General features: G+C 54.3%; 1 protein-coding gene across 1 annotated transcript in view; it reads right to left on the reverse strand.

Moving 5' to 3' along the window:
* LOC119956240 (paladin-like) overlaps positions 1-21,693 on the reverse strand; it is a 138,601-nt gene extending 116,908 nt beyond the window's left edge. Inside the window, exons 1-4 of the mRNA XM_038783274.1 lie at positions 21,429-21,693; positions 14,962-15,156; positions 9,302-9,404; positions 4,865-5,044 (exon numbers count right to left, since the gene is read on the reverse strand). Coding sequence (XP_038639202.1) covers positions 4,865-5,044; positions 9,302-9,404; positions 14,962-15,156; positions 21,429-21,472 — 522 coding nt within the window. The 5' untranslated portion in view covers positions 21,473-21,693. The remainder of the gene's footprint in view (positions 1-4,864; positions 5,045-9,301; positions 9,405-14,961; positions 15,157-21,428) is intronic.
* Between the last annotated feature and the right edge of the window lie 5,693 nt (positions 21,694-27,386).

Here is a 27,386-nt window from a genome sequence, read left to right on the forward strand (position 1 = left end):
CACGCACACACGGGGAGGACGTGCAGATTCCGCACAGACAGTGACCCAGCCGGGAATCGAACCTGGGACCCTGGAGCTGTGAAGCATTTATGCTAACCACCATGCTACCGTGCTGAGCACGGCGTCACCCTCACGACCACAATCTCTGACAGCGTCTCGAAAATCGATGCCCAGAATCCCCCCCGACTTCGGGCAAGACCAAAATATATAAACATGATTCGCAGGCAGCTGTCCCCCCCCCCCCCCCCCACCCCCACCCCCACCCCCACCCCCCACCCCCCCCCCCACACCCCCCACCCCCCCAGCCACCAACCCCCCCCCACCCCCCCCCACCTCCCCCCTCCTCCCCCCCCTCCCCCCCCCCCCCACCCCAACACCAAAGATCTCTCTTGCTTCTCCAACAGTGCAGCATCACCTCAGCACGACATTGAGACTTCAGCCTATATTTTGCGCTTAAATCTCTGGGATAGGGCCTGAACCCTCAACCCTCTGACCCAGAGGCAAGAGAAGGGTCAAGAGGAGTGGAGTGATGGCTGACTCCTTACTCCAAATCGGATTGGAGAACCGGAGCTAGAATGTTTTACAGTCTTGGGCAGGATTCTCCCCCACCCGGCGGGGCGGGGGTCCCGGTGCCGAGGAGTGGCGTGAACCACTCTGGCGTCGGGCCACCCCAAAGGTGCAGAACCCTCCGCACCTTCAGGGGCTGAGCCAGCCCCGGAGTGGTTTGCGCCGCGCCGGCCAGCGAGGAAGGGGCTTGGCGCCACTCCAACCGGCGCCGAAGGGCCTCCGCTGGCCGGCGCGAGTTGGCGCATGCGCAGAAGCACCAGCATGTGTTGGCGTCATCCCAGCGCATGCACAGGGAGGGGGTTCATCTCCATGTCAGCCATCGCGGAGGGTCACAGCGACCGACGCGGGACTATAGAGTTCCCCCACGGCACAGGCCCGCCCGTGAATCGTGTGGGCCCCGATCACGGGCCAGGCCACTGTGGGGGCACCGCCCAGGGCCAGATCCCCCCGCACCACCCCCGTGGACCCCGGAGGCCGCTCGCGCTGCCAGGTTCCGCCGGCAAATACCTGGTGTGACATACGCCAGAGGGACTGGCTGAAAACAGGCGGCCACTCGGCCCATCGCGGGCCAGAGTATCACCGGGAGGGAGGCAGCCGACTGGCGCGGCGCGATTCCTGCCCCTGCCAAAATCCCCGGCGCCGGAGCATTCGGCAGCCGATGGGGGCGGGATTCACCCCCCCCCCCCCCCCCCCCCCCCCCCCCAGCCCGACGACTCTCCGACCCAGCGGGGGTTAGGAGAATCCCGCCCCTTATCTCCAACCTAGTGGTTAGCACTGCTGTCTCACGGCACCGAGGTCCCGGGTTCGATCCCGGCTCTGGGTCACTGTCCGTGTGGAGTTTGCACATTCTCCCCGTGTCTGTGTGGGTTTCGCCCCCACAACCCAAAGATGTGCAGGGTAGGTGGATTGGCCACGCTAAATTGCCCCTTAATTGGAAAAAAATAATTGGGCACTGTGAATTAATTTTTTTTTAAATCTTATCTCCAAAGCGTGTTTACGTCTCGTCAAATTTCAAAGTCATCAGCTTCCTGATGTTGTCTCGAGTCCATAATGATAGAGCAGATTTTTATCAATTATTTATCTCCCACTCAATGAAAATAGTTCTTTCTGGCATCTGATCCATTTATTTTTCGCTTGTTGACATTCATATCCTTACCATATTGTTTAATTATACATCGTGATTTTCTCCTTCAGGTACCAGGCTCTATAAGGGTGTAGGCGACCATGAACTTCCACTGAATTGGTCCATGGTTAGGGTTGGAAAAGTGCCGCAGTGGTCTGCCGTTGCCTTCTGCAGTGTGGATGACCCTGTCATCGGGGGCATTGCACACTCACCCCTAGAGAATCTCGACAACAAGGACTCCTACATCAGACTCCTATTTATTGACTACCGCTCCGCCTTCAACACCATAATCCCAGCCAAGCTCATATCAAAGCTCCAAAACCTAGGGCTTGGCTCCTCACTCTGCAACTGGATCCTCGACTTTCTAACCCACAGACCACAATCAGTAAGAATAAACAATAACACCTCCTCCACAATAGTCCTCAATACCGGGGCCCCGCAAGGCTGCGTACTTAGCCCTGTACTCTACTCTCTGTACACACACGACTGCACGCCAAGTTTGCTGACGATACGACCATAGTGGGTCAGATCTCGAATAACGACGAGTCACAATACAAGAGGGAGATAGAGAACCTAGTGGAGTGGTGTAACGACAATAGTCTATCCCTGAATGCCTACAAAAACTGAAGAGCTGGTCATTGAATGAGGAAGAAAAGTACTGTACACACCCCTGTCAGCATCAACAGGGCCGAGGTGGAGATGGTTGACAGCTTCAAATTCCTAGGAGTGCACATCACCAAAAATCTGTCCTGGTCCACCCAGGTCGACGCTATCACCAAGAAAGCACAACAGCGCCTATACTTCCCCAGGAAACGAAGGAAATTCAGCATGTCCACACTGACTCTTACCAACTTTTACAGATGCGCCAGAGATAGCATCCTATCAGGCTGCATCACAGCCTGGTATGGCAACTGCTCGGCCCAGGACCGCAAGAAACTTCAGAGAGTCATGAACACAGCCCAGTCCGTCACACGAACCTGCCTCCCATCCACTGACTCCATCTACACCTCCCGCTGCCTGGGGAAAGCGGGGCAGCATAATCAAAGACCCCCTCCCACCCAGCTTACTCACTCTTCCAACTTCTTCCATCGGGCAGGAGAGACAGCAGTCTGAGAACACGCACTGTACCTCGGTCCACGTGACAATAAACAAATCCAAGGATTCATAGGCTGATAATCAAGTGGGTTTGGTCACATTATGAACACACCTCCATGGCCATCAAGTCCTGAAGCGGGACTCAAACCCAGAGCTTCTGGCCCAGAGAGGAAGGCGCAAAGGACAGTGCGACAAGACCATCTTTGTGCATGGTTTACCGTTGGAAAAAACAATTAATATTTATAAATTTCAAAAAGGTTTCGAGCAGGTTGAGCTCACAGCTCGTTCCAATCTTACACTCTTCTTGCATTTATGCCAATCTCCAGGGGTCGGCTGATTAGTTGACCGGATTGCGGCACAGAATGATGCCAGTGGCGCAGGCTCGTATCCCCGTTCATGGAAGGCCTCTCCTTACCCCCGTGCTTGATGCGGACTGGTGCCCCTCAAACTGTGCGGCACTTGCGTGCGATGCTCAAGCTTCCTCATGCACCATGTCTGATTTTAATATTCTCAGGTAGCCAGCAGAGAACCAGGTGGCGTTGAGGCCACAGTCAGATCAACCATGATCTTATTGAATGAAGGAGCGGACTAGAGGGGCTGAATAGCCTTCTCCTGCTCCTAATTCAGCCAAACATTATCGTGGGTTTGACATGCTTTCGACTCGGATGTTGGGACGGGTGGAAGCAATCTCACCATTGCCAGATCTAGAGGTGGTATGAGTTTGGGTTGGAGCGTTTGCGACGGATTCCTAGACCTTTCCCAGCACAGAAGGTGACCACTCAGCCCTTCGTGTCAACCAAGGTACAGTACGGGCAGCACGGTAGCACAGTGGTTAGCACTGTTGCCTCACAGCTCCAAGGTCCCAGGTTCGATTCCGGCCTCGGGTCACTGTCTGTGCGGAGTCTGCACATTCTCCCCGTGTGTGCGTGGGTTTCCTCCGGGTGCTCCGGTTTCCTCCCACAGTCCAAAGATGTGAACGTTAGGTGGATTGGCCATGCTGAATTGCCCCTTAAGGCGGGATTCTCCCGTACCCGGCAGGGCGGAGGGTCCCAGCAGGACGGAGTGGCATGAACCACTCCGGCGTCGGCCCATCCCAACAGTGCGGAATCCTCCGCACCTTCAGGGGCTAGGCCGGCACCGGAGTGGTTTGCGCCCCGCCGGCTGGTGTGGAAGGCCTTTAGCGCCGCTCCAGCCAGGGCCGAAGGGACTCCGCCGGCTGGCGCGAGTCCGCGCATGCACGGGACGTCAGCAGCTGACGTCATCACCGCGCATTCGCCTACGCGTTGGCCATCACGGAGGCTGACACGGCCAACGCGTAGGAAAAGAATGCCCCCACGGCACAGGCCCGCCCGCGAATCGGTGGGCACCGATCGCGGGCCAGGCCACCGTGGGGGCACCCCCCTGGGCCAGATCGCACTGCGCCCCAGGTCCCGCCGGTAAGGGACCTAGTCTAATCTACGGCGGCGGGACTGGCAAAGAACCAGCTGGCCGGAGAATCATCGGGGGGGGGGGGGGGGGGCCGCTGCGAGCAGCTGCTGACCAGCGCGGCGCGATTCCCACCCCCGCCGAATCTCCAATGCTGGAGAATTCGGCGGACGGTGGGGGCAGGATTCATGCCGCCCCCCCCCCCGGCGATTCTCCGACCCGGCGGGGGGTCCCGCCCTTAGTGTCCAAAAAAGGTTGAGTCGGGTTCGTGGGCCATAGGGATAGGGTGGAGGTGTGGGCTTTATTAGGGTATCCTTTCCAAGGGCTGGTGCAGACTCGATGGGTTGAATGTCCTCCTTCCGCACTGTAAATTCTCTGATACGGTCTGGCTACACTAATGATTCCAGATTTCAGGCCACTGCCTGACAGTCTCCAATTAGAATTATTTAAACAATGGGGGGGTTACCGCCAGTGTTTTAAATCTGCCTGGCAGGCCAAGTGTACTCGCCAGCTGGTCGTTTTAATGCAGCCTCTCCGACAAATCTGGCTTCTGATAACCAATTGCTGTACAGAAATAAGAGGTGTCCGGAACATGGAACATGGGGTTGGGTCTCCACACAAGAGGTTAGCAAATGAACAAAGCCGGACACTGACCTCATAACCTTCTTTCTGAAGCACGTGGAGAAGCCGTTTAAAACCATTGAGACTGGGTTGTCCCATTCCAAACACGGGAAAGTTCCCTTTGGCCTGCCTGAAGTTGGGTGCTCCATGGCTGCCAGTAGTGTTCAAGACATCTATCTTGCTGTGGACGTCACAGACCATAAAATACTTCCCCTGAAACACAATGAAAAGTTCAATCCAAATCCAAAGGCCCATGAGGCAGGATTAACTTCAAACCGCTCAAATATAATAATATAATAACCTTTATTATAATGATCTTTATCGGCACCAATAGGCTTACATTAACACTGCAATGAGGTTACTGTGAAAATCCCCCAGTCGCCTCATTCCGGCGCCTGTTCGGGTACACAGAGGGAGAATTCAGAATGTCCAATTCAAATGTCACTGTCTGTGCGGAGTCTGCACGTTCTCCCCGTGTCTGCGTGGGTTTCCTCCGGGTGCTCCGGTTTCCTCCCACAGTCCAAAGATGTGCTGTTAGGTGGGGTTACTGGGATAAGGCAGGTGAATGGGCTAAGGTAGGGTGCTCTTTCGGATGGTCGGTGCAGAATCGATGGGCCAAAAGGCCTCCTTCTGCACAGGAGGGATTCCACGGGCATGAATTAGGAGCAGGTCACTCGGCCCCTCGAGCGTGCTACCCCATTCTATAAGATGGTGGCTGATCTGATTGTAACCTCAACCCCACATCCCTGCCGACCCCCGATAACCTTTCACCCCCTGATTGTGACCTCAACCCCACATCCCTGCCGACCCCCGATGACCTTTCATCCCCTGATTGTAACCTCACCCTCACATCCCTGCCGATGACCGATAACATTTCACCCCCTTGTTAATCAAGAATCTATCCAGCTCTGCCTTAAAAGCATTCACAGATTCTGCTTCCCCCGCCTCTTGAGCAGGGATTCCTTGGCAGGGATCTTCCGTCCTCGCTCGCGGGCTGGGATTTTCCAGTGCCGCTGAAGGTGGATGGAGCTTCGGCCGGAACGCCAACGTTTCAGGGAATCTCAGCCCTCGAAGAGAAAATTATTCTCCTCATCTCTGACTGAAATGGGTGACCCCTTATTTTATATCAGTGACCCCTAGTTCTAGATTCTCCCAGAAGAGGAAAATTGATTAATCCGGGATGCTCAAGAGGCTGGAACTGGAAGAGCAAAGGGATCAGAGTGTTGTAGAACTGGGAATGGGTGTGAAGATAGGGAGGGAGAGGAAATTGAGGAACTTGAACACAAGATGAATGGGGATTTTGAAAAATGGAGGCATTGCTGGACCATGGGCGATGAGTGAAATTATTTGATCGCTTACCAAAGATTTTGCTTTACTCGTCCAAAGCATGAATTTTGTGTGAAACTTTGCCACCTAACAATCGACAGCCGCACAGAAAGGTGGCAGCCTGGAGCTCAAGGACGGAGCTGTCGAGGAGTTTGTGGACTTCCTGGCCCCTGAGGGAACAGCTCCTTTATGTCTGACACAGAAACACTGACAGCTGTACGGAGAGTCTCCATTTCACAGATGTTGAAAGAATTGTGGGGCGGGGGGGGGGGGGTTTCCAAGTAAAATACTGGTTTTCAAACATTTACGCATTCCTTGGCAGGGATCTTCTCGTCCTCGCTCGCGGACTGGGATTTTCCAGTGCCGCTGAAAGTGGATGGAGCTTCGGCCGGAACGCCAACGTTTCCCGCAACGGGTTCTGTCACGGACAAGACCGGAGAATTTCGCTCCCTTGGCATTCAGAGCGGTTTTCTTACAACAGGCCTTGATTTTGAAAATAAACTGTGAGGGCAGCTCGGTGGCGCAGTGGTTATCACTGCTGCCTCACGGTGCCATGGTCCCAGGTTCGATCCCGGCCCACTGTCCGTGTGGAGTTTGCACATTCTCCCCGTGTCTGCGTGGGTTTCGCCCCCACAACCCAAAGATGTGCCGGGTCGGTGGATTGACCACGTCAAATTGCCCCTTAATTGTAAATAATGAATTGGGTACTGTAAAAAAAAATTTTAACTGGCCGGGATTTTCCAAGGTCCCCCCCCCCAGAGCATGGTGGGGTCTTCCAGTCCCTCCGGGATCTCTATGACATTTTGCCTGGCTCCTTCAACCCACCGGGTTCGTGCCTCTGGGAAGGGCGGCACTCTGGCTCTGGGTGCCATCCTGGCATGTCCCTGCGTCGGGGATCGAGCCTGGGGGTGCCCTGCACTTGTGGGGCACAGTGGGGGCCCCAAGGTCCCCGATATAGATGAGTTGGGGCTTTGGTGGTTTGGGATGCGCAGCGATCAGAATGCCATTTTTAAATGCCGTCCCAATCTCCTCCCGCACTGAGGAATTCTGGCGAGCGGAGTTCCTCAGCACAGGAAAGGAGACGAAGTGCGACCGGGGCGGGGGGGGGGGGGGGGGGGGGGGGGGGGGCTTCCCCGCTTAGGCCCTGAATTGAAACTGAATCCTGACAGATAGCGTGGTGATTCTCAGCGAGGCGTGCAAACACTCAGCTCAGAGTCTTGCCTTAAAGGGGCATCGTCTGCAGACCCAAGAAGGGAAAGAGGGGAGCAACAAGCAAAGAAATGTGAGAGAGCTCGCAAGCTGAGATAATCCCTTCCGATGCATCAGTCGCAGGCAGCAGTGAGATTGAAGACTTGTTGTTGAAATTCTCCCGGGCCCAGTCCAGTCAGGCGCTGCCCCTTTAAGCAGCATTTGGCTGACAGTCGCCAGGCAACCTGTTTTCCTCACATTGCGCACATTCACAAGGCAGAACGATGAAAGACTGATCGCACTGTATTCAGGGCAAGGGGACATGAGGACAATGCTTTTTATGTTTTAACCTCCAAGTGAGTTGTGATCTGGAATGCACTGCCTGAAGAGACGGCGGAAGTAGATTCAAGTGCGACCGGAGAAAAGAAAAATTTGCAGGGCGAAGGGGCGAGGACGAGGGAGCAGAACCAACTGGACGCCTCTACCAATGGGCCAGTATCGGTACCGTGGGCTGAATGGCGTCCGTCTGTGCCGGAAGATGCTGCGAAATCTTGGCAAATTATGTAGAGAGTGGAAAATCTTTGGAAGGCGATGCGAATTCCCAAGATGTTCCCTCCCACCCTTTCTTACTCCCCCAGTCGACTAGCTACACCCCCACAACCCAGCTCCCGCGATCTGCGGATGCTCTCCTGAAGGCCTTGGGGTTGAAAATAACTGGGGTCAGTAGCCCACAATGGGTCGAATAACATAGAGCACCCCCCCCCGGAAAGCTGGGTAATGGAAGGTCAAGGTGGGGTGCATAATTGGCCACCAGTGTGATGCCTCCCAAGTTGAATTTCTATCCTGCTGACTTAATTGGAGTCCAGAGGCACCAGCTGCCGTACATGCCACCAGGCGGTTGCTTCTGCTTGAACTCAAGCCTGCCTGATCAAACAACGTGATCAGAAATCCTCAGCTATTCCACCACGGGGGCGGGGGGGGGGGGGGGGGTTTAAATGGGGGCTTTGAATATTTAAAAAAGGACAGTAGCAAGCATTGCTGAACTTTTACAGATCACTGGTCAGGCCTCAACCCGGAAGATTGAACACAAATCCTGGGCCCCTCACGCTAGAGGGGAGGTAGAAGGGTGCAGAGGGGAGAGGAGGTTTACCAGGACAATGCCAGGAATGAGGGAGCTCTGCTTTGTGGGGATCTGGGATTCTTTGCCTTCGATTAGAGAAGGTTATCGGAACTGTCCAAAATGCTGGAGGGGTTTTGACAGAACGAGCAGGGACACACTGTTACTTTGGCAAAGTGGGTTGGTGACCAGGGACTAGCCTTAACATATTTGGCTAATAATAATAATCTTTATTAGTGTCACAAGTAGGCTTACATTAACACTGCAGTGAAGTTACTGTGAAAACCCCCTAGTCACCATATTCCGGCGTCTGTTCGGGTACATGGAAGGAGATTCAGAATGTCCAATTCACCTAACAAGCACGTCTTTCGGGACCTCTGGGTGGAAACCGGAGCACCCGGAGGAAACCCACGCAGACACGGGGAGGACGTGCAGACTCCGCACAGACAGTGACCCAAGCCGGGAACCGAACCTGGGACGCTGGAGCTGTGAAGGAACAGTGCTAACCACTGTACTACCGTGGCTAGAGGGGAAATGAGGAAAAACTTTTCCCTTGCCCCCCCCCCCCAGACGATTATGATTTGGAATATATTACTTAAAAGGTGTGGAGGGAAATTGGGTAGCTCTCCAAAAGAACTAGTATGGCTGTCAGGGGCCCAAATGGCCTATCCCTGCGAGGTAAGATTCAATGATGGCGCTGTTTAGCTTATGACCCTGGGAGCATCCTCACCCGCACCCACACGGGGGGGAGGGGGGGTGGGAACACCACCGCCACATCTTCAGCTTCCCCTCTAACCCACGTCGCCCTGGACATCACTGCACCCGCTCTCCCGTCTTACCTGAACGAGATAGTGTTCCGGTAAGTTATCCGAAATCCTCCCAATTGTATAATTCGCTTTTAACAAATCGTCGTGAACCTGAAACTCTTCTTTGCAGTTATACCTGAAATGAAGAGATACAAGTTATTTACCTCACCAGCGACATTCCGTTCACCTGCCTTCACATAAATACAACGGGAAACATGCACTACTCTCATCTCTTATATCTAATGTTAGTGTCGCCCCCCCCCCCCCCATTCATATCTCCGATCTTCTGTATTTTCAGTTCAACGGTCTTTACACTGTACCTCATGCTTTAGAACATAGAAAAATACAGCACAGAACAGGCCCTTCGGCCCACGATGTTGTGCCGAAACTTTGTCCTAGATTAATCATAGATTACCATAGAATTTACAGTGCAGAAGGAGGCCATTCGGCCCATCGAGTCTGCACCGGCTCTTGGAAAGAGCACCCTACCCAAGGTCAACATCTCCACCCTATCCCCATAACCCAGTAACCCCACCCAACACTAAGGGCAATTTTGGACACTAAGAGCAATTTAGCACGCCCAATCCACCTAACCTGCACATCTTTGGACTGTGGGAGGAAACCGCAGCACCCGGAGGAAACCCACGCACACACTTAAAATCGCAAGCTCCATCTCCCTCCCTACAACCTGCGCACCTGACCTCACCCTCCCGTGGCAACTTCTGTTGCTGCTTATCAATGGAATTACACACAGTAAGAGAGAAACACTCTCGGAGTGGATTTGGGGGTGGGGGGGAGGTGGGTGGAGTGGAGGGGAGGGCAGAGGGATGGAGGGGAAGGTGGAGGGCATGGAGTGGAGGAGAGGTGGTGGAATGGAGTGGAGGGCAGGAAGATGTAGTGGAGGGGAGGGTAGAGGGAGGGAGTACGGGGGTGGAGCAGAGGGTGGAAGGATGGAGAGAAGATCAGAGGGGAGGAGTGGAGGGATGGAGGGGAGGGTGGAGGGAATGAGGCTGGGGTAGGGCAGATGGTTAGAGGAGAGGATGGAGGAATGTTGTGCAAGGAGGACGGAGGGAAGGAGGGGATGGGGGGACGGAGGGATGGAGTGGGATTGAGGTGAGTGGAGAGAAATGGGGCGGAAGGGAATGATTAAAATGAAACATAACTAGCTCTGTGACTCAGCCATTCCAGAGATTGGGAAAAGCTGCTCGAGGGAAGTGGGAAGAGATTCAATTTGGTGCCCTGTTGTACAGGCCACTAGGTAGCGATGAAGAGTAGGTGCCCATTGTACCTTCATTGATTCTCAGTCTATTCTCATTGTCAGTTAAAACAGGGAACATTAATAATGTGGTGGTACTGAGTGTGGACATCCAGACATGGGGGGAACATTGCCAATTGGAGCTTTTATCCTGAGTATAGATGGGGTGGCACTGAGTGAAGATGAAGCAATTCACCCAGAAAGATGCACACGGCCTCAGCCAGTCTCGTTCAGGTTGCGATATCATTGGCAGAGGATTGTTAACAGCGCGGCCACAAGGAGAAAAACGTTGGACACAAGGAGATGACCTTCTGGATACCCTTAATTGTCACCAACAGAGTTTAATAGCACGAGCAGCTGCTTTGAGTTGGCAAGACGCCATGAAAAATCATTTGTGGCTTCTACTACACTTCAATTCACAGGGTTACACAGCCAATTAAACCTAACTGGATTATTTATCAATATAAACTGACAAAAATATGGTCCGGCTCTCGAACAAAATCAATTGCTCACAGTCCGCAGAGCCAGAAACGTCCCTTATCTGACATGAAGGAGCAGTTGAGGCTCCTTCATTACATGTTTTTAAGGTAAAGATAGATAGTTTTTTGAAGAATAAAGGGATTAAGGGTTATGGTGTTCGGGCCGGAAAGTGGAGCTGAGTCCACAAAAGATCAGCCATGATCTAATTGAATGGCGGAGCAGGCTCGTGGGGCCAGATGGCCTACTCCTGCTCCTAGTTCTTATGTCCTTATGAAGTGTTTGTGTTAAAGCTGAGCAGACTATCACTTAAACTTTGCGGGAAAAAGTACAGTCTAAATCACAGGGTCAGGCCATTGGGCCCATCAGAACTCTCGGTGCTAGCCTGCACAGGAGCTGATTCGGGTTGTGGATCCTGCAGAATTGGCCCTGGAATCACTAGGAAGTGAATGAAAATTGATGCCCGGGGCACTGTGAGCGCCCCTGGGGACAAAACATCGGGGACACGATTGTATTTTTCTGTTTTCTTTGACCATTTCTCTTAACCAGACGTAAAAATATTGAACATGGCGGCGATCGAAGGCTGTTGGGCCGGCAGTCAAGTATCATCCAATTGGGTGATGGGTCTTCTTGCTTTCCGATTGGCGGATGAAGGCCGCACGTCAGAAGGATGGATATGGCGGCTGGAGCGCGGGGAAGAAGTCCGGAATTGAGAAAGTTTAAAGACCAGGAAACCATAGTCCATTGTCGTAGAACATAGAACAGTACAGCACAGAACAGGCCCTTCAGCCCTCAATGTTGTGCCGAGCATTGTCCAAAACCAAGATCAAGCTATGCCATTCCCTGTCATTCTGGTGTGCTCCATGTGCCTATCCAATAACCACCTGAAAGTTCTTAAAGTGTCCGACTCCACTATCACAGCAGGCAGTCCATTCCACACCCTAACCACTCTCTGAGTAAAGAACCTACCTCGGACATCCCTCCTATATCTCCCACCCTGAATCTTATAGTTATGCCCCCTTGTAACAGCTACATCCAGCCGAGAAAAAAAATAGTCTCTGAACGTCCACTCTATCTATCCCCCTCATCATCTTATAAACCTCTATTAAGTCGCCTCTCATCCTCCTCCGCTCCAAAGAGAAAAGCCCTAGCTCCCTCAACCTTTCCTCATAAGACCTATGCTGCAAACCAGGCAGCATCCTGGTAAATCTCCTTTGCACCTTTTCCAATGCTTCCACATCCTTCCTATAATGAGGTGACCAGAACTGCACACAATACTCCAAATGTGGTCTCACCAGGGTCCTGTATAGTTGCAGCATAACCCCGCGGCTCTTAACCTCAAGCCCCCTGTTAATAAACGCTAACACACTATAAGCCTTCTTCACGGCTCTATCCACTTGAGTGGAAACCTTCAGAGATCTGTGGACATGAACCCCAAGATCTCTCTGCTCCTCCACATTCCTCAGAACCCTGCCGTTGACCCTGTAATCCGCATTCACATTTTTCCTACCAAAATGAATCACCTCGCACTTATCAGGGTTAAACTCCATGTGGTACACTAGTGCCCTTTATAGAAGGAAATCTGCCATCCTTAACCTGGCCTGGCTTACATGTGACTCCAGACAGTGTGGTTAACTGTCAACTGCCCTCTGAAATGGAATAAATCCCAAGGGACTGCACAAGCAGGCAAGGAGTAACACTAGACCAGGGCAGGAGACATCAGGGCAGCTGAATGGGTAAAATAGGCATTCACCAGCCTCTTAAAGGAGATGGTAAGACAGGAGTGAATTTCAGAGCTTAGAGCTAGATGGTGACGGGTGGGGGGGGGGGGGGGGGGGGGCGCGGTGAGCAAGAGGCCAAAGTTGCTGCTTAATCCTGATCCGAGATCTGCTTCATGTTGGCACCTTGTTTAATAAAACCCTTTGCAGATCCAAACCCATTCTCTTCAGGCTGGTAACATTCAGTCCAATTGCCCCCTCCAAGATGATTCATTCTTGATGGGGGGAAGTAGATCAGAGATGCGGCCCCCACCCTCACTGCCTGACCCCAAGATCTATTGTCCGTGATCATCAGGAGCCACGCCCTTTACCATGGAGAGTAAACTTAGACAGGCTATCAAACCAGCGTTCCATCGAGTCCTGTTTCTCTGCTGGGTACCCCCCTTGGTGCCGACAGCCCCTTGATCTTCCGAGCTCAAGAATGGTTTTAAGACATAAGACCATGGCGGGGCGGGGGGTCCCGGCGGGATGGAGTGGTGTGAACCACTCCGGCACCGGGCCGCCCCAAAGGTTCGGATTTCCCCGCACCTTTAGGGGCCAAGCCCTCACCTTGAGGGGCTAGGCCCCGCGCCGGAGTGGTTGCCGCCCCGCCGGCCGGCGGGAAAGGCCTTTGGCGCCTCATCAGCCAGGGCCGAAGAGACTTCGCCGGCCAGCAGAGGTCCGCGCATGCGCGGGAGCGTCAGCGGCCACTGATGTCATCCCCGCGCATGCGCAGGGGAGGGGGTCACTTCCTCCTCGGCCATCGCGGAGGCTATGGCCGACGCGGAAGGAAAAGAGCGCCCCCACGGCACAGGCCCGCCCGCGGATCGGTGGGCCCCGTTGGCGGGCCAGGCCAGCGTGGGGGCACCCCCCCGTGCCCCCACCAGGACCCGGAGCCCGCCCGCCCCTCCGGTAAGAGAGGTGGTTTGATTCACGCCGGCAGGGCCAGCATTACAGCAGCGGGACTCCCAAGGCGACACATGGGTACACTGGGGGAGGTGGTGGGGTAGTGGTATTATCACTGGACCAGAGGCCCAGAGTAATACACAGAGTTCGAATTTCACCACAACAGATGGTGAAATTTCAATTCAATTCAATAAAACAAATCTGGGTTTAAAGGGGTGTTGATGATCATGAAACCATTGTCCATTGTTGTAAAAAAAAACATCTAGTTCACTAATGCCCCTTTATGGAAGAAAATCTGCCAACCTTACCCAGGTCTACACGTGACTCCAGACCCAGAGTAATGTGGACAGCACGGGTTAGCGCTGCTGCACTAACGGTGCAGTGAATGAGGGGAGAATGCAAGGAATTATAATGGGGCGGAATGGTTAGCACAGCGCCAGAGACCTGGGTTCAATTCGATCCTTGGGTCACCGTCTGTGCGGAGTCTGCACGTTCTCCCCGTGTGTGCGGGGGTTTCCTCCCACAGTCCAACGATGTGCAGGTTAGGTGGATTGGCCATGCTAGATTGCCCCTTAGTGTCCAAGAATGTGCAGATTAGGTGGGTTACAGGAATAGGGCGGGGAGTTGGCCTAGATAGGGTGCTCTTTCAGGGGGTCGGTGCAGACTCAACGGGCCGAATGGCCTCCTTCTGCAGTATAGGGATTCTATGGTTCTACGAGGAAGAACAAAATAACGCGCGTTAGAACATAGAACAGTACAGCACAGAACAGGCCCTTCGGCCCTCGATGTTGTGCCAAGCCATGATCACCCTACTCAAACCCACGTATCCACCCTATACCCGTAACCCAACAACCCCCCCCCTTAACCTTAATTTTTTAGGACACTACGAGCAATTTAGCATGGCCAATCCACCTAACCCGCACATCTTTGGACTGTGGGAGGAAACCGGAGCAACCGGAGGAAACCCACGCACACACACGGGGAGGACGTGCAGACTCCACACAGACAGTGACCCAGCCGGGAATCGAACCTGGGACCCTGGAGCTGTGAAGCATTTATGCTAACCACCATGCTACCGTGCTGCCCACTGCTGCCGTGCTGCCCACGTTGATGCGTTGATGGTATGGGGTAAAGTAGGGTGGGAATAGGCTCAAGTGGAGCATCAGAAAAACCAGCAGGGATTAGTTGGGCTGAGTGGCCTGTTTCTGTGTAACCGTTGCTGTGACGAGGACCTGCTTTGCCCACTTTGCTCTTCCCACCCGTCAGGCCCCAGAACGAGCTGCACATGTCCGACTCACGTGATCAACACAGGTGCCACCTTGTTGGTGATGATGGATTTGGCCTTGTTGTGGATGCTGAGCGTCTGGAACGAGTTGACACTGATCGAGCGCCGGCTGCCCGTCGTCCCGTTGCTCTGGTCGTTGTCGCTGGGTTGCCCGAGGGATACCGTTTGCTGAGCGGCACTGGCGGTTGTCCCCATAATCCACAGAGAGCTTGAAAAAGAGGAAAATGGCGTCAGTGGGTGCCTGCACAGGATGGCGCAATGGCCAGTGAAGGTTTTCATACGGACACCTCAAACATTTGTCATCGCCATATTGGGGCGGTACGCATAACCAGAATCAGAGAATCCCTACAGTGCAGACGGAGGCCATTCAGCCCATCGAGTCCACCCGACCCTCCGAAAAGGGCACCCTACCTAGGCCCAAACCCCTGCCCAATCAGCTCCATTCCCCGTACCTAACCTGCACATCCCTGGGGCCTGAGGGGCAATTTAGCACGGCCAATCCAGCTAACCCGCACATCTTTGGGCTGTGGGAGGAAACCGGAGCACCCGGAGGAAACCCACGCAGACGCGGGGAGAACGTGCAGACTCACACACAGCCACCTGAGGCCGGAATCGAACCCGGGTCCCTGCGGCAGCAGTGCTAACCACTGTGCCGCCCTGCCACCTCATTCCTTGGCCATTACCTCATTGCTGTTTGTGGGAGCTTGCTGTGCACAAATTGGTTGCCGTCATTCCAGCATTGCATGGACATTAATAAGAGTGGGCCATTCAGCCCCTCACGCCCGCACCGTGGCAGATCACAGCGCTCAACGTCACAATCCCCAAACCTTTTGATGCCTTTGGTGTCTAGAAATCTACCTATTTGTTGCTTAAATACATTCAGTGATTTGGTCGCCACAGATTACGGTGGTAGGGAATTCCACAGGTTCACCATCCACTGATCTGAGGCCTACCCCTATCCTGGAGACTCTGACCCCTTGTTCTGGACCCTCCCTCAGCCAGCGGGAACAACGTCCTAGTATCCAGTCCGTCCATCCCTGTGAGAATTTTATACGTTTCAATGAGATCTCCCCCCCCCCCCCCCCCCCCCCCCCCCCCCACCCTCTCGTTCTTCAGAACTCCCGTGAACACAAACCAGGTCGACCCATTCTCTCGTCAGGTGACAATCCCAGGAAATCGGTCTGCCGAATCTTCGTCGCCCCCCGCTTTCCCCCCCCCCCCCCCCCAACTGTGGCAAGTAAGGGGCTGGTTTAGCTCACTCAGCTAAATCGCTGGCTTTTAAAGCAGACCAAGCAGGCCAGCAGCACGGTTCGATTCCCGTACCAGCCTCCCCGGACAGGCGCCGGAATGTGGCGACTAGGGGCTTTTCACAGTAACTTCATTGAAGCCTACTCGTGACAATAAAGCGATTTTCATTTCATTTTTCAAGTGTTACAGGAGTGGCTACCCTTCAAAGGGGTTCCTCCGACTGTAAAGCGCCTTGGGGACGTCCTGAGGTGACGAGAGGCGCTACATAAATGCAAGTCTGCCTTTCTTTACCTCACCAATGGGGAGGTGGCGAGTACCCGGAGGCCGGTTCCTTCCCCCCCCCCCCCCCCCCCCCCCCCACCCACCCACCCCCAACCAAACCCCGCCCCCTTGAGCAGCTGGCAATCGCTGTCTGGATTACCACACCAGGAATGTGCGTTTGGCTGACACAGAGAAATGTTCCACAGCAACTCGGATCACAGGACACAAGGAAGCTGCTCGCCGTGTCCTAAAAACAGAACCAACGCAGTTAGCTGTTTCTTGTTTTACTGTCTAGCGACAGAAGCCGAACGGGGAGTACACTGGATGGGATCGGATTTGTTTATTGTCACGTGTCGCGAGGTGCTGTGAAAAGTATTTTTCACTGAAATATTGAAAACAGATTTCCCGACTTTCTAACCTTGGCTGTAACACAGTTGCTCTGTAAAATTCCACATTCATTTCTTGCTGTTAACATAACAATGCTTGAAAGCCGCAGTCACCAACCTCCACTCTGCCGATCTCAGTGGAAGACTGAGGAACGCCAGTTCTTTGTTTATTCTGAGTCTTTTTAAAGGGTTGACAATGATTTTCTATGCAAAACACGCAAGCTAAACCTCAGCATTCAGTGACGGAATGAATGAAAAATGAAGCACTGATTTGAACAACTCTCACTGGCCCCCTCCAGTGTTATTTTCCTCTCCCCCCACCACCCCCTCTGGCTCCCTGTTTCTCTCCCTCTTCCTCGCCTTGCTCCTTCAGCACCTCATGCTGAACGGCTTGGCCTTGCCTGTTGAGCCTGGGAGCCAGACAGGGCGGACTGAGCACGGTCCTCTCTCTCCTTGCCCAACAGCTGACCACGCGCGCTTCCAGTCAGAGTCACTGGGGGGCGAACGCGAGTCAGACACCTGAAGCCAATTGGAGGACGCTCACTGCTGCGTGGCGTGGGGGCATTGTCGCTAGAGACCCCGGGCCATGCTCTGGGGGCTGCGGGTTCGAATCCCGCCAGGGCAGATGGCGGAATGCGAATCCAATAAAAATCTGGAATTAAAAGTCTAATGATGACCGCGAAGTCGATTGTCGTAAAAACCCATCTGGTTCATAAACAGACGAAGGAAATCAGCCGCCCTTACCCGGTCTGGCCTACATGTGACTCCAGACCCACAGCAGTGTGGTTGACTGTTAAATGCCCCCTTAAGGACAATTAGGGATGAGCAACAAATGCTGACCCATGAAGGCAAACACTGCGGAATCGGAAGCAGGGCCGGGATTCTCCCCTACCCGGCGGGGCGGGGGGTCTCGGCGTGTCGGAGTGGCGTGAACCACTCCGGCGTCGGGCCTCCCCAAAGGTACGGAATTCTCCGCACCTTTAGAGGACAAGCCCTCACATTAAGGGGCTAGGCCCGTGCCGGGCTGGTTACCGCTCTGCCGGCCGGCGCGAACGGCCTTTGGCGCCCCGCCAGCCGGGGCCGAAAGGCCTTCGCCGGCCGGCGGAAGTCCGCGCATGCGCCGGTGCGTCAGCGGCTGCTGCGTCATACCGTCGCATGCACTGGGGGGGACGAAAAAGAGTGCCCCCACGGTGCCGGCCCGCCCACCGATCGGTGTGCCCGATCGCGGGCCAGGCCACCGTGGGGGCACCCCAGGGGTCAGATCGCCCCGCGTCCCCCCCCCCCCGCCCAGGACCCCGGAGCCCGCCCGTGCCGCCAATCCCGCCGGTAACAGAGGTGGTTTAAACCTCGCCGGCGGGAAAGGCCTGTCAGCGGCGGGACTTCGGCCCATCGCGGGCCGGAGAATCGCCGCGGGGGGGGCCCCGCCGATCGGCGCGACGTAATCCTCACCCCCGCCGAATTTCGGGGGCCGGAGAATTCGGGACATGGCGGGGGCGGGATTGACGCCGGCCCCGGGGAGGGTCGGAGAATTCCGCCCCAGATCCCTCGTTGGCCAATGCCCATTTTACACTAAAGCCAAAGACCAATGTCAATGTGAGGAAGAAATTGCATTTATATAGCACCTGTCACAACCGTAGGATGTCCCCAAGCACTTCATGGCCGATTACCCACTGGGCTGTTGTAAACGTGAGAAAACGTGAAGAGAATATGCCTTCAGCAAGGTCTCCCGCTCACGGCAGTGGGATAGTTGCTTAGTAACGTAAGCTGGAGGTTAAGTATTAAAAATATAGAAAACTCTCCAGCTCTTCTTCACAATAAACGAAAATCGCTTATTGTCACGTGTAGGCTTCAAATGAAGTTACTGTGAAAGGCCCCTAGTCGCCACATTCCGGCGCCTGTTCGGGGAGGCTGGTACGGGAATTGAACCGTGCTGCTGGCCTGCCTTGGTCTGCTTTAAAAGCCAGCGATTTAGCCGCGTGCTAAATCAGCCGCTCCGTGTGCTAAACCAATACCAATGGGATTGTTCTCTGCCCATCTGAGAGAGGAGACGGGACCCCTGTTTCACGCCTCATTAATAAACAGCAACTCTGGGGTGTCACGGCAAGTCCTTGGACGTGGACGTGAACCCGCAACCATCTACCTCGTGAGGCTGTAACGAAGGAGCAAGTGGTTCCCCTTGTTCGACAAAAAGGTTGCTCGATTCATCAGCCTGAGGTACAGAGCGTTTGGAATCACATGACGTTCCTCTATCAATCCCTATGAGAACAGAATAATCCCTCGTGCTCAAGATAGGAAACTACTCGGTTGGCCGGAAGGGCAGTTGGCCTCAGCACCTCTGGGTCACATGTAGAGAGAGAGCGGGGGGGGGGGGGGAGGCAGCCCTGTTCCTGATCCCTGTTCAGTTGATTTTGACTGTCAAGTGTGTCGACGAACGTAGGAACAGAGGAGCAGGCCATTCAGCCCGTCGGGCCAGCTCTGTCATTCAATGCGATCATGGCCGATCAGACATTTCAGTATCTACAGCCGCTATTCCCCGTAACCCATTACGTCATTCTTCATCAGAAATCTATCAATCTCTGCTTCACACGTACTCATTGAGCTTCCACGGCGCTCTGGGGTCGAGAATTCCAATGAATCACCGCCCTCTGTGTAAATAAATTACCCGTGCTGCGAAGACAGGAGCAGGATTGGCTCCCAAAGCCAGGGCTGACAGTTCAGCGGCATTCGCTCTCCAAACCTCCCTGAGAACGGTTACTGGGTAACGGACCTGTGCAGCTGGAAAGCAGCACGTTGACTCTAACTTGCTGCTCCAGGTAAGGAGCAATTGCTTCGGGAGTCTGGTGTCAGGCGAATGAAGGGAACATCCCGCTCAGCAGAGTGATTAGCGCCTTGCTCCCGAACGTGTCGTGCTGGGAGAGCACACTGCTGCTGGACTGCCTTTCGTACAGCTCAATTTGGGGAGGGCCTCAAAAAGGAACGTCTGGCGAGACCCAAACAACAGGTCGTATCGTTCGTCTGCCCGACACGGGACTCCCGAAGGCGTCGCTCTGCTCTGAACTCAGTCGCAGCGGGAGAGTCTTGGGGCACGCTAGCACAGGGCAGCACGGTAGCACAAGTGGTTAGCACAGTTGCTTCAAGGCTCCAGGGTCCCAGGTTCAATTCCCGGCTTGGGTCACTGTCTGTGCGGAGTCTGCACCTTCTCCCCGTGTCTGCGTAGGTTTCCTCCGGGTGCTCCGGTTTCCTCCCACAGTCCAAAGATGTGCAGGTTAGATGGATTGGCCATGATAAATTGCCCCTTTATGTCCAAAAAGGTTGGGTGGGGTTATTGGATTACGGGGATAGGGTGAGGTGTGGGCTTGGGTGGGGTGCTCTTTCCAAGAGCTGGTGCAGACTCGATGGGCCGAATGGCCTCCTTCTGCACTGTAAATTCTATGATTCTATGACACAGCGGAAACGCTCTTTAAGAAATAACGCTAAAAGAATCGCTGAGGTCGTTAAAATACCCCACTGACACATGGGAGACTCCAGCTTGTGACTGACCCAAATGGAGCAGGCCGATTGGGGAAGTGGCCGGCCATATCGAAGGAAGGCCAGCGCGGTGGTTAGCTCTGCTGCCTCACAGCGACAGGGACCCGGGTTTAATTCTGACCTCGGTTCACTGTCTGTGCGGAGTCTGTACGTTCTCCCCGTGTCTGCGTGGGTTTCCTCCAGGTGCTCCGGTTTCCTCCCACAGTCCAAAGATGTGCAGGAGAGGCGGATTGGCCATGCTAAATTGCCCCTTAGTGTCCAAAGGTTGGGTGGGGTTACGGGGATAGGGCGGGGGAGTGGGACTAAAATGGGGTGCTCTTTCGAAGGGTCGTGCACTGGTGACGGGCCGAATGGCCTGCTTCTGCGCTGTCGGGATTCCATGAACTGAGATCGGAACATGCAGAGGCGCCATCGAGGTAGCGGGGGTGGGCGGGAGGTCACAGATTCCGAATGAGCCGGGCAGCCAACCCTTCAAGCACCACCTCCTCCACTTGAAATGAAATGAAAATGAAATTAAAATCGCTTATTGGCACAAGTAGTCTTCGAATGAAGTTACTGTGAAAAGCCCCTAGTCGCCACATTCCGGCGCCTGTTCGGGGAGGCTGGTGCGGGAATTGAACCCGTGCTGCTGGCCTGCCTTGGTCTGCTTTCAAAGCCAGCGATTAAGCCCAGTGTGCTAAACCAGCCCCTTTGTGGCAGTGCCCGCGTTGGACTTGGCAACCGTCTCAGAGCCCATTGGAGTGGGAGCAAATCACCCTCAATCCCGAGGGACTGCCTCAGGAGGGAAGCTCCAAGTAAATCATTCCCAATCTGATCTGACCCTTCCGTCAGGTCGGGCAACCCAGAGGGAGGGAAACCATTCAAAATCAGTCCAAAAAAATTATTTTCAAGGCGATGTTGCTGAAAAGCAGAAGGAAATACAGCATCTGAAAATATTAAAATGTATTAGTTCAGTCAGAAGTATCCACCGACACACAAGGCCTGTTGCACCCCCCCCCCCCCCCCACTGTAAATGACGGACACGCAGCAGTCTGCTCACTCCACTAGAATAGGGCACCTTGAACTATTCTCAGCTTTCCTCGGCTGCCTCTCTGCAGCCATGTCCTCCGGGTTTTCACACCACCTCCTGTGACCTCTTGAGGGAGGGAAGGCAATGTTCGAGCCTCTGCTGCTCCCCTCCTCAGGCCCGGCCTCCGGCCTGGGCTCGGCTGCGATGCACACGGGGGGGATACTGGTTCCAAGCAGACCTCAGGGCCTCCTCAGTATCGTCAGCAGCCTTTCGCCTGGGATTTCGTTCAAACCTGCACTCAACTAGCAGAACGCTGCACCGCCCTGACAGGCCAGATCCTCCCCCCCCCCCCCCCCCCCCTCCCTCCCCCCACCCCCCCCCCCCCCCGCCCCTGGCTGCTGCCACAAGCAATCACACCACATCTGGCTGCCAGATGGTCAAGGGTTTGGCGGAGAGAGCTGCTTAAAAGGCCAGGCATAAAGACAAGAGGACAAGATAGTGACAGCCTTCCCCGCTCGTGCTGACCACTGCGCCACTGTGCCGCACGCTAAATCGTTTTATCTTAACCCCCCCCCCGGTTCCCTGGGCTGGTTTAGCTCACTGGGCTAAATCGCTGGCTTTTACAGCAGACCAAGCAGGCCAGCAGCACGGGTTCAATTTCCGTACCAGCCTCCCCGGACAGGCGCCGGAATGTGGCGACTAGGGGCTTTTCACAGTAACTTCATTCGAAGCCCACTCGTGACAATAAGCGATTTTCATTTCATTTTCACTTTCATTCTCTCCTCTGAAAACGAGAGCACGGCCCGGGGATTATGCGCCGGTTGCCAACCCTCCAGGGCTGTCCCTGGAGTCTTCGGATCAATCTTCAGGACGCTGCTGTGTGTGATCCTGTAGCAAAGTCATCGGGACTTTGGAAAAGATCTGATTCCGGTTGTCATTATTTTTTAACACTTCTCTTTGCCAGATACAAGAATATTGAAACGAGAGGGCGGGGATTAAAAGGCTGTCTGAGGGGACAGTTAGGCCTCGTCCAACTGGATAATGTTTTCCTGTTTTCCAGTTGCCGTAGGAAGGCCGTGCAGCCCAAGGTTGGATGTCCTGGCCGGTTAACGCCGAGGTTCACGTGCTGAAATCTCCAGGAACACATTTTATCACAGTTGGCAACCCTTTCAATGGTACAATTCCTGCCTGGGAATGGGAAGTTGGAATCCCACTCCTGACAGACTCGGGGAATGGAGATCGGAGGGAGCTCCAGCTGCGAACTCAGTTGTTGCTGGCCAGTGAGATAGAATCCCGACAGAGCAGAAGGAGGCCATTCGGCCCATCGAGTCTGCACCGACCCTCTGAAAGAGCACCCTCCCTCGTCCCACTCCCCCACCCCATCCCCGTAAAGCCACCTAACCTTGCACGTCTTTGGACTGTGGGAGGAAACCGGAGCACCCGGAGGAAACCCACGCAGACACGGGGAGAACGTGCAGACTCCGCACAGACAGTGATCCAAGGCCGGAATTGAACCCAGGTCCACCATTGCATGCAAAGGAAGGACAAGACATATGGAAAGTATTCAAATGTGGCTGAAAGCATGCTCTCTCCCCCCACCCCTCCCTCTCCCACCCCACCCCTCTCCACCCCACCCCTCTCCACCACCCCCCCCTCTCCACCCCCCCTCCCACCCCACCCCTCTCCTCCCCACCCCTCTCCACCCCCCACCACCCCTCCCCCCCACCTCTCCCACCCCACCCCTCTCCACCCCACCGGCTGGGGAAGTAAGATTCAGATTCAGTGGAACCCTCTGTTACCCCATCTAAAATGTGACGGTTCAGCATATGCGACTCGTCACATCGCATACTTTCCGGCTATTTGGCCACGTGGGGCGTTGCATGTTCGCCCAACCTTCGCCAAGCTCAAAACAGACCAACTTTCCAGTGGCACCGATCATCGCTGAGGGGCGAGGGGGAGGGGCTGCTATCTGCATTAACCGCGGCTCAAAGGTGCAAGTCTCCCGTCAGGAACTTGGGCTGACGCTGCCGAGGGCGGTTCCAACCTCCAGACAGAACGTTGGACTGAACTCCCATTTGCCCTCTGAGCTGGATGTGAAGGCAACAGAGAGTTTCCCCTGTGACTGTACCAATATCACCAACACCGCTGTGTTGGGGGAAATGGCGGCCGAGTGGTAATATTCCAGAGGCCTGGACTCTGGGAATGTGGGTGTCAAATCCCACCAGGGCTGCTGATGGGATTTAAACTCAATTAATAAAATCGGTCATCCTTTGAGGGGGCGGAGGATAGGTGTGGGCTGTGTGGTAGTATGACTAGGGGTATTACGGCACCTGAGAGTGTGAGCTGCTATTGGTGTAGAAGGCTCGCTGCCCATTGGCCCAAGTGTTGTCTTCTCATTGGTCGGGAGGAAGGTATCTCCGCCTACGAGGCGGAGTATAAGAACCTGTGATTCCCAGCAGCAGGTCATTGCTGTACTCCTGCTGCTGGGCTCACTTCTTGCAGATTAAAGCTTTCGATTCGGACTACTCCTTTCGTTTCTGTGTTCATTGATCGCGCATCAGGCTGTGCGCTGGGGGGGGGGGGGTCGTCTGTCCTGGGCGTGTCCAAGATTGAAGGGGTACTGGCAGGGGTTCGCGGACATGATGCCCGAAGTGCTGGGGGTGGAAGTGGCCCCGGGTCCCGAGGTGGCGCTATTCGGAGTTCCGGAAGACCCGGGAGTCCAGGGGGTGAGAGAGGCCGATGTTTTGGCCTTTGACTCTCTGATGGCCCAGAGACTGAACTTGCTCGGGAGGCAGGATCCGGAGCCACCGGAAGCGGGGGCGTGGGTGAGCCACCTGGCTGGATTCCGGAGGCTGGACAAGGTTACGTTCGTCCTGAGGGGGCCGGCAGATAGGCTCAGTCGGAGGCGGAAGCTGTTTATTGATGCCTTTGAAGGGTCAGGGTGGGAAGGATTGGGGTTAAAATGGGAAAGCAGGAGGTGAGGAGGGTTTGGTGTCAGGGGAGTGGGGGGGTGGGGGGGGGGGGAGTGAGGGGAGTTTATTGAATTGTTCTGATTGTGTTTGTATACGTGAAAATGCCTTGAATAAAAATATTTGTTTTTTAAAAGTGACTGATTGATTGCTGTAGGAAATCACGAATAAGGACATTTTTTAGAGTACCCAATTCATTTTTTCCAATTAAGGGGCAATTTAGCATGGCCACCCCACCTAGCCTGCACACCTTTTGGGTTGTGGGGGCGAAACCCTCACGGGGAGAGTGTGCAAACTCCACACGGACAGTGACCCAGAATCGAACCTGGGACCTCGGCGCCGTGAGGCAGCAGCGCTAACCCACTGCGCCACCGGGCTGCCCTTCGGATAAGGAAATCTGCCGTCCTTACCCTGGTCAGGCCTACATGAGACTCCAGGACGGCAGCAGTGTGGCCCTCCTGAAATGGCCCAACAAGCCACTCCGTGCAGGGGATGGGGGGGGGGCAACAAAAAAAAACACTGGGCCTTGTTTTCTCGGTATCTTGGGATCTTGCTGTGCACTAATTGGCTGCCATGCACCACATGTTCCAGGAGAATCCCGCTGGCCGTGAAATGCTTTGCAATGTCCTGAATGCCACAAAATGTAAATTTGTTCTTTTTTTGACCCAGCTCTGTCCACCCTTTTTATTGGGTACAAAACGTCCGTGTATTTAACTGCAATGAAGAAATGTGTGTGCCGGGCGATGTGGGTGGTAATTGCTGTGCAGGTCCTGCCAGAGACTTTGTCCGTCAGCATCCACCGTTTAAAAACAAAGATTAATTGTTGCCACAGATGGACAGCTGAGCACCTCATGGCGACCAAGGGACAGGAAGTGGCCACTTGGGACCCCCGGGCCTGTTACGTCATTCACTGGCAGATCTGCATTCTTAATTCTATCTATCTATCCGTAACCTTTCATATCCTGACCGAACAAATATATGTCAACTAGGGCGGCACAGCGGCGCAGCGGTTAGCACTGCTGCCTCACGGCACTGCGGGCCAGGGTTCGATCCCAACCCCGGGTCACTGTCCATGTGGAGTTTGCACATTCTCCCCGGGTCTGCGCGGGTCTCATAGAATCATAGAATTTACAGTGCTGAAGGAGGCCATTCGGCCCATTGGGGTCTGCACCGGCCCTTGGAGAGAGCACCCTACTTAAGCCCACAGGTCCAGCCTATCCCCGTAACCCCACCTGACCTTTTGGACACGATGGGGCAATTTAGCATGGCCAATCCACCTAACCTGAACATCTTTGGACTGGGGGAGGAAACCGGAGCACCCGGAGGAAACGCACGCAGACATGGGGAAAAACGTGCCGACTCCGCACAGTCACCCGAGGCCAGAATTGAACCCAGGACCCTGGCACTAACCACTGTACCACCATGCCTCCAGGACAGGTGGATTGGCCAGGCTAAATTGCCCCTTAATTGGGAAAAGAAAAATTGGGTACTCTAAATTTTTTTTTTAATCTGCCAACTTCAGTTTTGACTCAATTGACACCAACCCACAGCCTCAGTTTCTTCTTCAGATTCCCACTGCTCTTTAGAATGATAGAGTTTTACAACACACATGGCCCATCGTGTCTACGGTGGCCATCAAGCCTCTATTTATTCTAATTCCATTTTCCAGCAATTGGTGTGTTGCCTTGTATGTTATGGCAATGCTTGAAGAGGTGCCTGCTGACCTGGGCCCTAAGTGGACCAGACCCAATTTTAACGTGTTTGGAACCGGGGAGTTGATCCCTTTTCATCTACCCGATTAACCCTCTGTTACCAGCGCCGTGGGTCTGATATGAGATTAGTCCATGGGCAGGATTGGCAGATAATGCTGGAGGGAGGCAAGGCCGTCGGTAAACGTTAGCTCTCAGTGAGCATTCTCCTGACTACTGACAGTACAAGGCTGGGCATCAGTTTCGACAGACAACAATCCACGAATCAATCATTTTCTCCCCTGGTCGGCGGCTCGCCGGCGCAGTGGTTAGCACTGCCGCCTCACGGCGCCGAGGTCCCAGGTTCGATCCCGGCTCCGGGTCACTGTCCGTGTGGAGTTTGCACATTCTCCCCGTGTTTGCGTGGGTTTCACCCCCACAACCCAAAGATGTGCAGGATTGACACGCTAAAAAGTCTCTTAATTGGAAAAAACGGTACTCTGAATTTATTTTTAAAAGAAAATAAAAAGAATTTCTCTCCTGGTCACAGGGACCCTGAAGCCCCGCCCCTGAAGTGTTATGTCACCAAGATGATCACCAGCGTTCTCTGTTGTTATGTACTCTTATACCATTGATGGTGGCTATTTATTCATGTGTCTAACATTAACCCTTTACACTACACACACTTTTAATCATCATAAATATGCCCATTAGATCACCCCTTATTCTGCTATAGACAAAGGAATGCAAAAGCAGGCTTGTATTTGCACCCCTCCACCAGCCCAATCTATTTGGGTGCAACTATGATTGCCACTGCCCCTTGAGTGAGGTCCAGTGCCCCGTCCTCTCATTCCCTCCATTTAGGGAATAGCCTTTACGAGAAAAGATTCTTAATTTGGGCAGCACGGTAGCATTGTGGATAGCACAATTGCTTCACAGCTCCAGGGTCCCAGGTTTGATTCCCGGCTTGGGTCACAGGCTGTGCGGAGTCAGCACATTCTCCCCATGTGTGCGTGGGTTTCCTCCGGGTGCTCCGGTTTCCTCCCACAGTCCAAAGAGGTGCAGGTTCGGTGGATTGGCCGTGCTAAATTGCCCTTAGTGTCCAAAATTACCCTTAGTGTTGGGTGGGGTTACTGGGTTATGGGGATAGGGTGGAGGTGTGGGCCTGGGTAGGGTGCTCTTTCCAAGAGCCGGTGCAGAATCGATGGGCTGAATGGCCTCCTTCTGCACTGTAAATTCTGTGATACCTATGAATCTTTGGAATTTGAGAGCAAAAGGTTACTGAATATATCCAATGTTGAGCGAGACAGGTCTTTGATCGCAAAGGGAGTCTGAGGGTGGAGGAGGGG

Source organism: Scyliorhinus canicula, chromosome 22, assembly GCF_902713615.1.
Source record: "Scyliorhinus canicula chromosome 22, sScyCan1.1, whole genome shotgun sequence".
Lineage (NCBI taxonomy): Eukaryota > Metazoa > Chordata > Chondrichthyes > Carcharhiniformes > Scyliorhinidae > Scyliorhinus > Scyliorhinus canicula.